We start from the raw sequence: 15,340 nt of genomic DNA on the forward strand, positions 1-15,340 counted from the left end.
CTTGGTTTAGCTGGATGAAAAATTTAATGGGGAGAAGGTCCATGCTTATGGGGAAGTCCTGCTTATGTACCAGGTCTCACCCCTTCACCACCTATAGCGCTGCTCCAGCATTTCTTGTTTCTCTAACACCATCCATTTCCACTCTACTGAATCTTGCCATCAGTGTACCCACTTGCTGTTACTTCTTAAAATCTCTCTTGCCCCTATACTCCTTTGGTCACAACCATGTTTCTTTGTAGCAAAACTCCTTGAAAGTGTTGTCTGTTTCACCGTCTTTCATCTCAGCTCAGTGTTTTGTCTACAACGTGCTTCCCTTCTGCACCACTTCTTTGAAACTGCCCCTGTTGCAGTTCCCAGTCTCTCCCTGATGGGGGAGCTCGTGGTCCTCATGTGACTTGGCTGTCAGCAGCCCACGACTCCTCATCAGTGCTTTCATTCCTTTGACTCCGTTTGACCCAGACCTGATGCTCTGGGTTTTCCCCTTATCTGTTTGATGCCTTGCCTTGTCCTCTTTGTCTTTTTCCTCCTCTTTAACTTAATGGTGGAGGCCACCCAGCTGGGAGGAGGTTCTGTCCTTCTTTGATGATCTCTAGTTTCATGCCTTCAGTTGGGATTTACATGCTAAAGACTTACAAATTTAAATCCTGGCCTGGACCCGCTGGATATTTCACCTCCATGTGTCTCCAAATGAACTTCTGAACTTCCCTTCCCCAGCCTTTTCCATCTCAGGTAGTAGTATCCCTGACTTCCCACATGCTCGGGCCAGAAACCTAGGATTGTTCACTTCTCTTTCTCTCACACTGCATGCTCGTCTGTCAGAAACGTACCCAGACTTGAGCTGCCATCTCTGAGTTCAAGGACTGGCTGGCCACAGCTGTGCTCCTGCCCTGTCTTTTCCATGGGTTGTTTACCATGTAGCAGCCAGTGATTCTGGAAAGATGCCAGGTCTCCTCCCTCTCTGCCCATGGCCCTTTAATGCCTCCACTTTTTTCTTATAGTTAGAGCCACAGTCCTTACAGCCTCAAGTTCCTGTATGATCTGGTGTTCTTTCACCTTTTTCATGCTATCTCCTCCTCTGTGTCATTCATTCTGCCCCAGCTCACTAGCCTGCTTGCTGTTCTGCGACTGTGTCCAGGCACTCTCCTTTCTGGTGTATTACTGCTGGTGCTTTTAGCAGTGGTCTTTCCCAGAAGAGCCACATGGCTCATTCCGAGCCTCCTTCAGGTCTCTGTTTAGTGAGATCTGCTATAGTGTGTACTGCAGCCTCCCTTCCCTGCAACACTGCTTTCATCTGCCTACCTTGCCTTTTCTTCCCTAGGGCCTGGCACCTTCCACACAACTCTCCCTGCAATCTTTTTGTTCTTCATATTCCAGGGACCCAGAACAGTACCTGATAGTAGGTGTTTTATAAATATTAATTGCTGTTGAATAATTTTTCTAACCTTATTGAGGAATAATTGAAAAACATAAGAATATATATTTAAAATGTACAGTGTGATGATTTTATATATATATACATAGCAAGATCAAGATGGTAACACGCCCATCACCTGTTAACACATAGTTAACTCTGTGTGGGTGTGTGTGCTGAGAATGCTTAAGAATTGCTCTCAGCAACATTTGCTGTCAGTGTACACCACTGTATTATTACTGTAGTCATCATGTCATATGCTGCCCCTCAGAACTTATTCGTCTTATAACTGAGGGTTTCTATCCTTTGACCTTCATCTCCCCATTTCCCTTTCCCCCCAGCCCATGGCAACCACCATTCTGTTGTTTCTATGAAATTGGCTTTTTTCTTTTTTTCTCTATGATTTCACATGTAAGTGATACCATAGAGTATTTGTCTTTCTCTGTTTGGCTTATTTGCTTTTGAATTCTTAACCTATTTAGACTTCTGTGTTACCATTTTGGTATAAATAAGTCTCTTTGCCCACATGATGATAATGTTTACCAGTTAGTAATTGCTCAGTTATTTGTTATACTCCACGATTTTATAAATAGGGAGGCTGGTGTTCAGGGAGGTTAATACCTTGTTTCAAGAGCTTCTAAGACACAGAACTGGAATTTGAGCCCTGCTCTCTCACCCAAACCCAGAGTCCATGCTCCCTGTGATGTGACCATCCCCCAAGGGAGGTCCTTCGAGCCCTAGTCTCTTCCTGTCCTAGTCCTTTCCTGCTTTTTGGCAGTCATGGGGCTTACATGAGAATGGATAGATGTCAAGTTTTACATATGTATTAATGAGCTGCTTAGGGCTTCTCACTGCCTTTAGGCTCACATCAGGTCAGTTCTCAGGTGGTGAGCAATGAGTTCTTGCTTTCGCCCATGCCCCTTGCCTCTGCTCCCAGGCACTCCCCCATATCTTGCACCCACATGAGCCATGTAGGTGACTAATTTTTCCTTAGTTCTGACATTAATCTCAATTTTTGTGTAATTGGACATTGCTTCTAGACATTTCCAGGAATTTCTTTCTTCACATGGGTCATTTAGTGCGTCTGAAACAGATCATTTTCTTTCTTTCTTTCTTTTTTTTAAAAAGATTTATTTATTGGGGCGCCTGGGTGGCTCAGTGGGTTAAAGCCTCTGCCTTCGGCTCAGGTCATGATCCCAGGGTCCTGGGATTGAGCCCCGCATCGGGCTCTCTGCTTAGCGGGGAGTCTGCTTCCCTTCCTCTCTCTCTCTGCCTGCCTCTCTGCCTACTTGTGATCTCTGTCAAATTAAAAAAAAAAAAAAGATTTATTTATTTATTTGACAGAGAGAGAGAGAGAGAGAAAGATCACAAATAGGCAGAGAGGCGGACAGAGGGAATGGAGGAAGCAGACTCCTGCCAAGTTGAGAGCCTGATGCGGAGCTCTATCCCAGGACCCTGAGATCATGACCTGAGCCAAAGGCAGAGGCTCAACCCACTGAGCCACCCAGGCTCCCCGAAACAGATCATTTTCTTAAAACCAATTTCTTCTCATGAATTCCAAGTAGAATCTGTTTTCAGGACTGATAGTTTTGACTTTGAATCTTATTCATCTGTTTACCTGACTCTTCCTTTAACTAGTCATAAATTCCTCTTAATTTTTTCTTTACCAGATAATCCCCTATTTATCTCTCTCCTTCAATTAATAGCTTAGTATAGACCTTTATTACCTCATGGCAGTGTTATTGCAGTGACTCCTAAGTGGTGCCTGCCTCCTTCTGGAATCAGTTTTGTTGATGGTATAAGGTGAGGCTCTAACCTGAAACACAGTCCCTTTCATGAAAAACTTATTTTTGAAATGTGATTGACCAAGCTTTCCCTTTTCCACTCTCTATGCTAGGGCAGTACTTCTATTTTGTTGGTGTGTCTCTTTTCTTCTATTGCATTGTTTTAATCCTAGGTTTTTTTGTTTGTTTGTTTGTTTTCTTGAGAGGCTTTGAAACAGCAGATAGCAGATTTACAGGAAGATTTGAAAAGAAAGGAAGCAAAATGGTCAAGTACACAAGGCCGTCTTAGAAGCCAGATAGAAATGTTGGTCAGAGAGAACACAGACCTCAGGGAAGAAATAAAAGTGATGGAAAGGTTCCGACTTGATGCCTGGAAGAAAGCAGAAGCTACTGAGAGCAGCATCAGGATGGGTCCCTTTGTGGCTGCCACGAAAAGAGATGGGTCCATGGTAGGTTTGAAGCTGGTTTCGTCAAGTCAGGATGTTAAATATCTGAGTGCTCCAATTTATAGACCTGAAACCTAGAGGGTGTTTGCCAGGGCTGGGGTGGGGGGTGGGAATGGGGAGTTGCTGTTTAATGAGAACAGAGTTTCAGTTTTGCAAGAGGAAAAGAGTACTGGAGCTGGGTAGATGTGAGGGTGCACAGTAATGTGTATGTGCCTTGTGCTGCTGACCTGTACACTTAACAGTGGTTAAGATGGTGAACGTTATGTATATTTTACCACAGTTGAACAATTCTTTTGAGCATTGCTTGGCAGAGTTTTCAAATTCATTTTTAGAATTCTTTTAAAAGAATTATAGCACAATAGGCAGATAATCTTAGTTAAAACAGGCCAAGTGAAGTTTTTCTTGCAGTGAGTCACATGCATATGAACCTTTTAAATCAGATAATTAGTCTTTCATTCATCTATATTCACAATTATCATGTGCCAGACACTGATTTTGGGCACTGGGAATAAAGCAATTAACAAAAGAGGTGAACTTCCTTGCCCTCTTGGAATTTTTATTCTAGTGGTGGGAGGTCTATAAAGAAGATAGATAGTAAAATATATGGTGTATTATATAGTGACAAGAACCAAGGAGAAAAAAGCAGGAAAAGGGGATGATAACTGTTGGGGTGGGGGGTGTTGCTGTTTTAGTCAGGATGGCCAAGGAAAGCCTTACTGAGAGAGTGACATTTGAGTAATGGCCCACAGTATTAAATTTATTGAATATATTAACTTAAATATATATAATATATTTTAAATATAAATATAATAAAGGGGTGCCTGGGTGAGAGTAGAGCCCATAGAGGAGCCTGAGGCCCAGAGGCTGTCTGCCTCGTGGGCCTGAGCATGAGCATGGCTGAGGCTGGTGGAGCTAGAGGGGAGTAATGGGGAGAATGGTAGGGGATGCGGTCAGAGATGGGACAGAGGGAGTTGGGTGTCAGGTTCATTAGGCCTTAATCAGTTCCTGTAAGCCCTTGGGTATTTCCTCTGAGAAGGGGACCCCCCCCCCCCGCCCCGAAGGGCTGTGATTGGAGTTGACTTAATCTTTTGTTTTAGTAAGTGTACCTTGTCTGCTGTCTACTGTAGACTGAACAGGGAGTGGAGGGGCATAGACACAATTGGGAACACCGGTTAGGAGATCATTGGAGTAATTCACACCAAAAAGAACAGTGGCTTAAGACTAGGGTAGAAGCAGTGGATGGCTGAGAAATAGACAGGATTTATTGATGAGCTGGACATGGAGTATGACAGGAAGGAAGGAGTCAAGAGTACAGTTTCCAAGTGTAGTATAGTGTTTTGGCATACTAGAGTTTCCATTTATTGTAAGACAACAAGAAGAGAACGTGTTTTTGTTGGGGGCATGGATATTAGGATCTCAGGTTTAGACAGGGTAAGTTTGAAATGCCTGCGGAGAAGTTTGAAAAAGTGGAGACGTTAACTGGGCAGCTATGCACATATCAGGAGAAGGTTAGGTTGGAGCTAGAAGTTTGGGGTTCATCAGGATGTGTGGTAAAAGCTTTAGGCTGGTAGAGATCACCAGTGCTGAAAGTGTGGGTAGTGAAGAGATCCACACACTGAGCCAGAGTGTGAGAAGACGGGGGATGAGGAGAATGGTTAACCAGAGAGGATAGAATAAAGGAGGCCAGAGTGGTGTCTTGAGAGCCAAGAAAAGAAAGGACTTCTAGGAGAAGAGACTGGCCAGCGGTTTCAAAAGCTGCTGATAAATTAGACGAGGGCTGAAAATTAGTCATTAGATTTACCAGGTAGGGATGTATAGAAGATAAAAGCCTGATTGGATGAAAGACAATGAGAAGTTTCAAACAAAGTTTAAGAACCTTGTGGAGAGGTTTTGCAGTAAATGTAAAGAGATGGGGTGTTGGCTCTAAGGAAAGTTTTTTTTTTTTTTAAATGGAAAAATTAAGTGTTTATGTATTGGTAGGATTGATTCAGTAAAGAGGAAAATACTGATGCAGGAGAATGTGGGAGAATTGTTGAAGCAATGTTCATAAGTGAGAGGAGAGGGGATTTAGGAAATGAAGGGAGGGGCTGGACTTGGCTGGACAGCACGTGCCCTTTGGCAGAATGTTGAAGGTGTGGACTCTGGGCTTGATGTGTGGTGCCTGCTGGTGGGAAGTTCCCTCCTAATGCCTTTGCATTGTCAGTGAAGTGGGAAGCTTGGTCATCAGCTGAGAGTGAGGATAGAAAAGTGTAGGAGGTTCAAGTAGATGCGGGAAAGTGTGACATCGTCGTCTAAGGGAATGGAAAGCAAAGGGACTGAGGAAGTGTAGTCTGATTCCTGGGCTGCTTTGGGGACCAGTGTAGGTTAGAGATCATGTATTTCAAGTGAGAATGTTTGTATCATTTTCTTGTTCAGCTTTTTGGTTGTAGGGTGGTGGAGAGTTATATTTTATAAGAGGTGTGGTCATCCGGGTGAATACCTCAGAGTGAGTGAGGGGCAGGGAAGTCGACAGTATATGCAGCCAGAATGACTGCAGTGAACCATGTAAGCTGCGGAAGAAGGGCGTGAGGCTATATGGTTTTGAGGGAGATAGCAAATCTGTATGGATCAGTGAATTGTAGGACCTTGTAGGTTTTACACATTGGTGGAGTTAGAGTGTTAGATGAATAAACTAGAAGGATAGGATATGGCAGTCAGAAGAGAGTGGAATTCTTTCCTCTTCCCATTTTATTAAAACAGCTTCCCTAAACAAGAAATTTGAAAGAATAGTATGATGATGATCAGGTGACCTGAATAGTCACCTAGATATGACCACTGTTGACATTTTACCACTTGTGTATGTGTGTTTTGCTGGACCATTTGAAGCTAATTGCAGAAATCATGGCATCTTACTGCTAAATACTTTAGCATTTTATTAAATGACATTGGCTTTTTAAATAGACCAGGCTAGTTATTTTGTAGAATACTGCACTTTCTGGCTTTGAGGGCTTAGAAATTGAGATCTTTGCAGTTATTGATAATTACAGATATTGATAATGACTGCATGACTGAGGTAGGTTGGAGTAGGTCAGGAAACAGAAGCTAAGGCAGTGGAGTTATCTCCTGGCAAGGGGTACATGTGGCTGAATCATGGACGTGAGAAGCAGAGCTGGGGCAGGGGTGGTTAGGGAGGAGAGAGATTTGTTGGAAGTGGTGACAGGGAGCAAGGAAGACCTCTACCCTACCCCAAACCTAGGGGTGTGAGTTTGGAGGGTGAGAAACTTCTGTCCCTGGAAGGGGGCAATGGGGAGTCATCATCTCAGTAGGGAGCTAGGGCTCAAAGTGAGAGCAAGATGGTAAGGGACATGCTCACAGGAGAGGTTGAGATAAAGGGGTTTTGCTGATACTGAGTTCCTGCCCTCTTCTTTGGCTAATCTGATAACAATCACAAAAGACTCTTTTATTTTATGTTGTCTGTTATCCCCTCACTTGAAGAATGAATATACAGTTGACCTTTGAACCACATGTGTTTGAACTGTGCAGGTCCACTTCTATGCAGATTTTTTTCAATAAATAGAGTATAACACTGTAAATATATTTTCCCTTCCTTAAGATTTTAGTAACAATTTTTTTTTGCTCTATTGGACTTTATTGTAATAATACAGTGTGCAATACATATGCCATACAGAATATGTATTAATACTCTGCTTATGTCATCGGGATGGCTTCCAGACGACAGTAGGCTGTTGGTAGTCACATTTTGGGGGAGTCAGAAGTTACACATGGATTTTCAAGTGTGTGGGGTGGTCATTGCCCCTAGTCTACCCTCCCCCCAGTGTTCTTCAGGATCCACTGTATATCTGAAGGTGGGGTGTGTGTGTAGTTCATTCCTAAATAATAGTTTGTTCCCGCTGACCTGTAGTGAAAAATAAAATGAAAACATAAATGAATAAACTTAACCCATTTTCATTGCAAGCTGAGTTTTACTTTCATTCATTGTGCTAATGTGTAGACTAACACTAATTTTATATTCAAAATTATCTCATACTATAGAATTCATCATTTTGGTTACAAAAGAGTCAAATTTCTTCAGGAACCCAGGTAGAAAAATGTAAGAAAAATCATTTGCTGACACAAGGTAAGAAGTTGCATGATCTTTTTATAAAATAATTCAGGAATTTAAAGAATAGAGAATTTACACCCAATTTAAGAAGTAAAACTTTGTAAATATCATTAGCCCCTGTGTATTCTACTCCCCTACTTATTTCCACCCTGACAACATTCCTTTGTTTGTTTTTCATTCTTTTACTACATTGTATCCATAAATCAATATAGTATTGTTTCTATGTATCCCTCTACAATTTGTTTCTCTCAATATTTTGATACTCACATTAATACATATAAACTCTAGTTTACTGATTTTAATAGCTATACAGATTCCATGTGTATTTGTTACAGTTGAGTTTTCCTGTTGATGGACTTCATGTTTTTTCCCCTAGTTTGTCAGTAGAATGAATAGGGCTGCAGAACATAGCTATCCTGTGAGTTTCTCTAAGACACATATCAAGCGTGAGGATGCTGGGTCATACCATGCTTGTGGTGCTGTAGGAGCTTTTCTCTTTGTTCTGCAAGGTGGTTTTGCCATTTTTTTTCTTTCCTACCATCAGCAGAATATCCTCTTTGTGCTTACTCTTGACCTGGTCAGACTGAAATTGTGTCCAGTCAGATGGGTGTGAAATGGTGGGTTAGTGTAACTTTCAGATACGTTTCCCTGATTACTGGTAAGGTCATGTGAGCATCTTTTTGTATATTTAGTGGGCATTTGGGTTTCCTCTTTTGTGAATTGACTGTTCATTTCTTTTGCCTGTTTCAAACTTTTTAGTGGGGGGCGCCCGCCTGGGTGTTTCAGTTGGTTAACTGACTGCCTTCGGCTCAGGTCATGATCCTGGAGTCCTGGGATGGAGTCCCGCATCAGGCTCCCAGCAGCATGGGAAGTCTGCTTCTTTCTCTGACCTTCTCCCTGCCCATGCTCTCTATCATGCTCTTTCTCGCTCAAATAAATAAATAAATAATCTTAAAACTTTTTTGCGGGGGCAGGGGGGTGTTTCTCCTTATTGAAGTTATTCTTCATACTAATCCTTTCTCATTTAGAAGCACTGCCAATATTTTCTCCCAGTTCTCGGTTTAGCTTTTCTGTTTGTGTTTTTTATGTGCATTTTTTCCCCATTTTTTACTTTTTTTTTTTTTTAAAGATTTATTTGTTTTAGGGAGAGTACACAAGGATCCCAGGAGGGGCAGAAGGAGAGGGAGAGGGAAAGCAGACTCCCTGCTGAGCAGGGAACCTGATGTGAGGCTCCATCTCAAGACCCTGAGTTGATGACCTGAGGAGAAACCAAGAGTCAGAGGCTTAACCGACTGAGCCACCCAGATGCCTCTGTTTTCCCTTTTATTATTGAATTTATCAATCTTTTTTCATGACTGTAAGAAATCTTTCTCAAGCCTTAGGTCACAAATATACTATTTTCTCTTATGAACACCTTTAATCTACCTGGAATTTTTAGAAATTATTTTCATGAATTAAATTTAGAAAATTGGATATAATATATGCAGTTTGATAATTATAAAGGACATACCTAGATAACTACCAGCTAGATAAAGAAATAGAGTAGCAACACACCAGGGCTGTTACCCCCTTGACTACTCTCATAGATGCAGCCCTAAAAAAAAGTTTTGTTTTTGAACTTTCTGAATAGTTATACTGTATATATTCCATTGCCTTTTTTTTTTTACTGTACATTGTTTTTGAGAGTCATATTGATTTGCAACTCTAGTTCACTAATTTTCAAAAACCGTAAGGTAGTTTGAATGTTTATGAATTCATCACAATTGACTATTGATAGTGTAATATTTTTAAGATTTGGGATATTAAACAGTGATGCTATAAACATTCTTTTTTATTTTACTTTGATCTTTTAAAAAAAAATTTTTTTTTATAAACATATAATGTATTTTTATCCCCAGGGGTACAGGTCTGTAAATTGCCAGGTTTACACACTTCACAGCACTCACCATAGCACATACCCTCCCCAATGTCCATAACCCCACCCCCTTCTCCCGACCCCCCTCCACCCAGCAACCCTTAGTTTGTTTTGTGAGATTAAGAGTCACTTATGGTCTGTCTCCCTCCCAATCCCATCTTATTTCATTTATTCTTTTCCTACCCCCCAAACCCCCCATTTTGCATCTCCACTTCCTCATATCAGGGAGATCATATGATAGTTGTCTTTCTCCAATTGACTTATTTCACTAAGCATGATACCCTCTAGTTCCATCCACGTCGTCGCAAATGGCAAGATTTCATTTCTTTTGATGGCTGCATAGTATTCCATTGTGTATGTATACCACATCATCTTTATCCATTCATCTGTTGATGGACATCGAGGTTCTTTCCATAGTTTGGCTATTGTAGACATTGCTGCTATAAACATTCAGGTGAACGCGCCCCTATGGATCACTACGTTTGTATCTTTAGGGTAAATACCCAGTATTGCAATTGCTGGGTTGTAGGGTAGCTCTATTTTCAACTTTTTGAGGGACCTCCACACTGTTTTCCAGAGTGGTTGCACCAGCTTGCATTCCCACCAACAGTGTAGGAGGGTTCCCCTTTCTCCGCATCCTCGCCAGCATCTGTCATTTCCTGACTTGTTAATTTTAGCCATTCTGACTGGTGTGAGGTGATATCTCATTGTGGTTTTGATTTGTATTTGTATTTCCCTGATGCTGAGTGATGTGGAGCACTTTTTCATGTGTCTGTTGGCCATCTGGATGTCTTCTTTGCAGAAATGTCTGTTCATGTCCTCTGCCCATTTCTTGATTGGATTATTTGTTCTTTGGGTGTTGAGTTTGCTAAGTTCTTTATAGATTTTGGACACTAGCCCTTTATCTGATATGTCGTTTGCAAATATCTTCTCCCATTCTGTCAGTTGTCTTTGGTTTTGTTCACTCTTTCCTTTGTTGTGCAAAAGCTTTTGATCTTGATGAATTCCCAATAGTTCATTTTTGCCCTTGCTTCCCTTGCCTTTGCCGATGTTCCTAGGAAGAAATTGCCATGGCTGAGGTCGAAGAGGTTGCTGCCTGTGTTCTCCTCAAGGATTTTGACGGATTCCTTTCTCACATTGAGGTCCTTCATCCATTTTGAGTCTATTTTCGTGTGTGGTATAAGGAAATGGTCCATTTTCATTTTTCTGCATGTGGCTTTCCAATTTTCCCAACACCATTTGTTGAAGAGGCTGTCTTTTTTCCATTGGACATTCATTCCTGCTTTGTCAAAGATTAGTTGTCCATAGAGTTGAGGGTCTATTTCTGGGCTTTCTGTTCTGTTCCATTGATCTATGTGTCTGTTTTGTGCCAGTACCATACTGTCTTGAGGATGACAGCTTTGTCATAGAGCTTGAAGTCCGGAATTGTGATGCCACCAACTTTGGCTTTCTTTTTCAATATTCCTTTTGCTATTCGAGGTCTTTTCTGGTTCCATATAAATTTTAGGATTATTTGTTCCACTTCATTGAAAAAAATGGGTGTGATTTTGATAGGGATTGCCTTAAATGTGTAGATTGCTTTAGGTAGCATAGGCATTTTCACAATATTTGTTCTTCCAATCCAGGAGCATGGAACATTTTTCCATTTCTTTGTGTCTTCCTCAATTTCTTTCATGAGTACCTTATAGTTTTCCGAGTATAGATTCTTAGCCTCTTTGGTTAGGTTTATTCCTAGGTATCTTATAGTTTTGGGTGCAATTGTAAATGGGATTGACTCCTTAATTTCTCTTTCTTCTATCTTGTTGTTGGTGTATAGAAATGCAACTGATTACTGTGCATTGATTTTATATCCTGACACGTTACTGAATTCCTGTACAAGTTCTAGCAGTTTTGGAGTGGGGTCTTTTGGGTTTTCCACATATAGTATCATATCATCTGCAAAGAGTGATAGTTTGATTTCTTCTTTGCCGATTTGGATGCCTTTAATTTCTTTTTGTTGTCTGGTTACTGACGCTAGGACTTCTAGTACTATGTTGAATAGCAGTGGTGATAAAGGACATCCCTGCCGTGTTTCTGACCTTAGCAGAAAAGCTTTCAGTTTTTCTCCATTGAGAATGGTAATTGCTGTGGGTTTTTCATAAATGGCTTTGATAATATTGGGGTATGTGCCCTCTATCCCTACACTTTGAAGAGTTTTGATCAGGAAGGGATGCTGCACTTTGTCAAATGCTTTTTCAGCAGCTATTGAGGGTATCATGTGGTTCTTGTTCTTTCTTTTATTAATGTGTTGTATCACATTGATTGGTTTGGGGGTGTTGAACCAACCTTGCAGCCCTGGAATAAATCCCACTTGGTCGTGGTGAATAATCCTTTTAATGGACTGTTGGATCCTACTGGCTAGTATTTTGGTGAGAATTTTCGCATCTGTGTTCATCAAGGATATTGGTCTGTAATTCTCTTTTTTGGTGGGATCCTTGTCTGGTTTTGGGATCAAGGTGATGCTGGCCTCATAAAATGAGTTTGGAAGTTTTCCTTCCATTTCCATTTTTTGGAACAGTTTCAGGAGAATAGGAATTAATTCTTCTTTAAATGTTTGTTAGAATTCCCCTGGGAAGCCGTCTGGTCCTGGACTTTTGTTTGTTTGGAGATTTTTGATGACTGTTTCAATCTCCTTACTGGTTATGGGTCTGTTCAGGTTTTCTGTTTCTTCCTGGTTCAGTTGTGGTGGTTTATATGTGTCTAGGAATGCATCCATTTCTTCCAGATTGTCAAATTTGTTGGCGTAGAGTTGCTCGTAGTATGTTCTTATAATTGTTTGTATTTCTTTGGTGTTGGTTGTGATCTCTCCTCTTTCATTCATGATTTTATTTATTTGGGTCCTTTCTCTTTCCTTTTTGAGACGTCTGGCCAGGGGGTTATCAATCTTATTAATACTTTCAAAGAACCAGCTCCTAGTTTCGTTGATTTGTTCTATTGTTTTTTTTGTTTCTATTTCATTGATTTCTTTTTTTTTTTTTTTAAGATTTTATTTACTTATTTGTCAGAGAGAGAGAGAGAGAGAGAGAGTGAGCACTGGCAGACGGAGGCAGAGGGAGAAGCAGGCTCCCTGCCGAGCAAGGAGCCCGATGTGGGACTCGATCCTAGGAGGCTGGGATCATGACCTGAGCCGAAGGCAGCTGCTCAACCAACTGAGCCACCCAGGCGTCCCTATTTCATTGATTTCTGCTCTGATCTTTATGATTTCTCTTCTCCTGCTGGGTTTAGGCTTTCTTTGCAGTTCTTTCTCCAACTCCTTTAGGTGTAGGGTTAGGTTGTGTATTTGAGATCTTTCTTGTTTCTTGAGAAAGGCTTGTACCGCTATATATTTTCCTCTCAGGACTGCCTTTGCTGTGTCCCACAGATTTTGAACCGTTGTGTTTTCATTATCATTTGTTTCCATGAATTTTTTCAATTCTTCTTTAATTTCCTGGTTGACCCATTCATTCTTTAGAAGAATGCTGTTTAGTCTCCATGTATTTGCGTTCTTTCCAAATTTCCTCTTGTGATTGAGTTCTATCTTCAGAGCATTGTGGTCTGAAAATATGCAGGGTATGATCCCAATCTTTTGATACCAGTTGAGACCTGATTTATGACCCAGGATGTGATCTATTCTGGAGAATGTTCCATGTGCACTAGAGAACAATGTGTATTCTGTTGCTTTGGGATGAAGTGTTCTAAATATATCTGTGATGTCCATCTGGTCCAGTGTATCATTTAAGGCCTTTATTTCCTTGTTGATCTTTCGCTTAGATGATCTGTCCATTTCAGTGAGGGGAGTGTTAAAGTCCCCTACTATTATTGTATTATTGTTGTTGTGTTTCTTTGATTTTGTTATTAATTTGTTTATATAGTTGGCTGCTCCCACGTTAGGGTCATAGATATTTAAAATTGTTAGATCTTCTTGTTGGACAGACCCTTTGAGTATGATATAGTGTCCTTCCTCATCTCTTATTATAGTCTTTGGCTTAAAATCTAATTGATCTGATATAAGGATTGCCACCCCAGCTTTCTTCTGATGTCCATTAGCATGGTAAATTGTTTTCTACCTCCTCACTTTAAATCTGGAGGTATCTTCGGGTCTAAAATGAGTTTCTTATAGGTAACATATTGATAGGTTTTGTTTTTTTATCCATTCTGATACCCTGTGTCTTTTGATTGGGGCATTTAGCCCATTAACATTCAGGGTAACTATTGAGAGATATGAATTTAGTGCCATTTTATTGCCTGTAAGGTGACTGTTACTGTATATTGTCTCTGTTCCTTTCTGATCTTCTACTTTTAGGGTGTCTCTTTGCTTAGAGGACCCCTTTCAATATTTCCTGTAGAGCTGGTTTGGTGTTTACAAATTCTTACAGTTTTTGTTTGTCCTGGAAGCTTTTTATCTCTCCTTCTATTTTCAGTGATAGCCTAGCTGGATATAGTATTCTTGGCTGCATGTTTTTCTCGTTTAGTGCTCTGAATATATCATGCCAGTGCCAGATCTCCGTGGATAAGTCTGCTGCCAATCTAGTATTTTTACCGTTGTATGTTACAGACTTCTTTTCTCGGGCTGCTTTCAGGATTTTCTCTTTGTTGCTAAGACTTGTAAATTTTACTAATAGGTGACGGGGTGTGGACCTATTCTTGTTGATTTTGAGGGGGGGTTCTCTGCACCTCCTGGATTTTGATGCTTGTTCCCTTTGCCATATTAGGGAAATTCTGTACAATAATTCTCTCCAATATACCTTCTGCTCCCCTCTCTCTTTCTTCTTCTTCTGGAATCCCAATTATACTAATACTATATTATACTAATACAATTATACTAATGTTGTTTCGTCTTATAGTGTCACTTATCTCTCGAATTCTCCCCTCGTGGTCTGGTAGCTGTTTGTCCCTCTTTTGCTCAGCTTCTTTATTCTTTGTCATTTGGTCTTCTATACCACTAATTCTTTCTTTTGCCTCATTTTTCCTAGAAGTAAGAGCCTCCATTTTTTATTGCACCTCATTAATAGGTTTTTTGATTTCAACTTGGTTAGATTTTAGTTCTTTTATTTCTCCAGAAAAGGCTTTTATATCTCCAGAGAGGGTTTCTCTAATATCTTCCATGCCTTTTTCAAGCCTGGCTAGAACCTTGAGAATCGTCATTCTGAACTCTAGATCTGACATATTACCAATATCTGTATTGATTAGGTCCCTAGCCTTCGGTACTGCCTCTTGTTCTTTTTTTTTGTGGTGAGTTTTTCTGCCTTGTCATTTTGTCCAGATAAGAGTATATGAAGGAGCAAATAAAATACTAAGAGGGTGGCAAAGACCCCAGGATAATGCGTTTAACCAAATCAGAAGACACCCCGAATCGTGGAGGGGAGAAATGGGATAAAAAGAAGTTCAGAAAAAAAAAATTAAAAAAAGAAAACAAATAAAGACAAATATAAAAAAGGAAAAAATATATATATATTAGACTGGTGACTAGAACAGGGTCACCCATTTAATTTTGGGAGTATTTTGGTCTCTTAGAAGAAACTACCTCCCAAAATTTTAAAGAATGAAAAACGTATATAAGGGTAAACTCAATGAAGGGATGGAATATGCCTATAATGATGAAAAAAAAATTTTTTTTTAAACTTTTAAAAAAGGGACGCCTGGGTGGCTCAGTTGGTTAAGAGA

The 15,340-nt window shown here is 40.4% G+C and overlaps 1 protein-coding gene across 1 annotated transcript in view; it reads left to right on the top strand.

Annotated features, from left to right (window-relative positions):
* CPAP (centrosome assembly and centriole elongation protein) overlaps positions 1-15,340 on the top strand; it is a 72,236-nt gene that overhangs the window by 33,017 nt on the left and 23,879 nt on the right. The window contains exons 10-11 of the mRNA XM_080798287.1: positions 3,402-3,644; positions 7,674-7,758. Of these exons, the coding sequence (XP_080654413.1) occupies positions 3,402-3,644; positions 7,674-7,758 (328 nt within the window). The remainder of the gene's footprint in view (positions 1-3,401; positions 3,645-7,673; positions 7,759-15,340) is intronic.

This window comes from Martes martes, assembly GCF_963455335.1.
Source record: "Martes martes genome assembly, chromosome: 3".
Classification (NCBI taxonomy): domain Eukaryota; kingdom Metazoa; phylum Chordata; class Mammalia; order Carnivora; family Mustelidae; genus Martes; species Martes martes.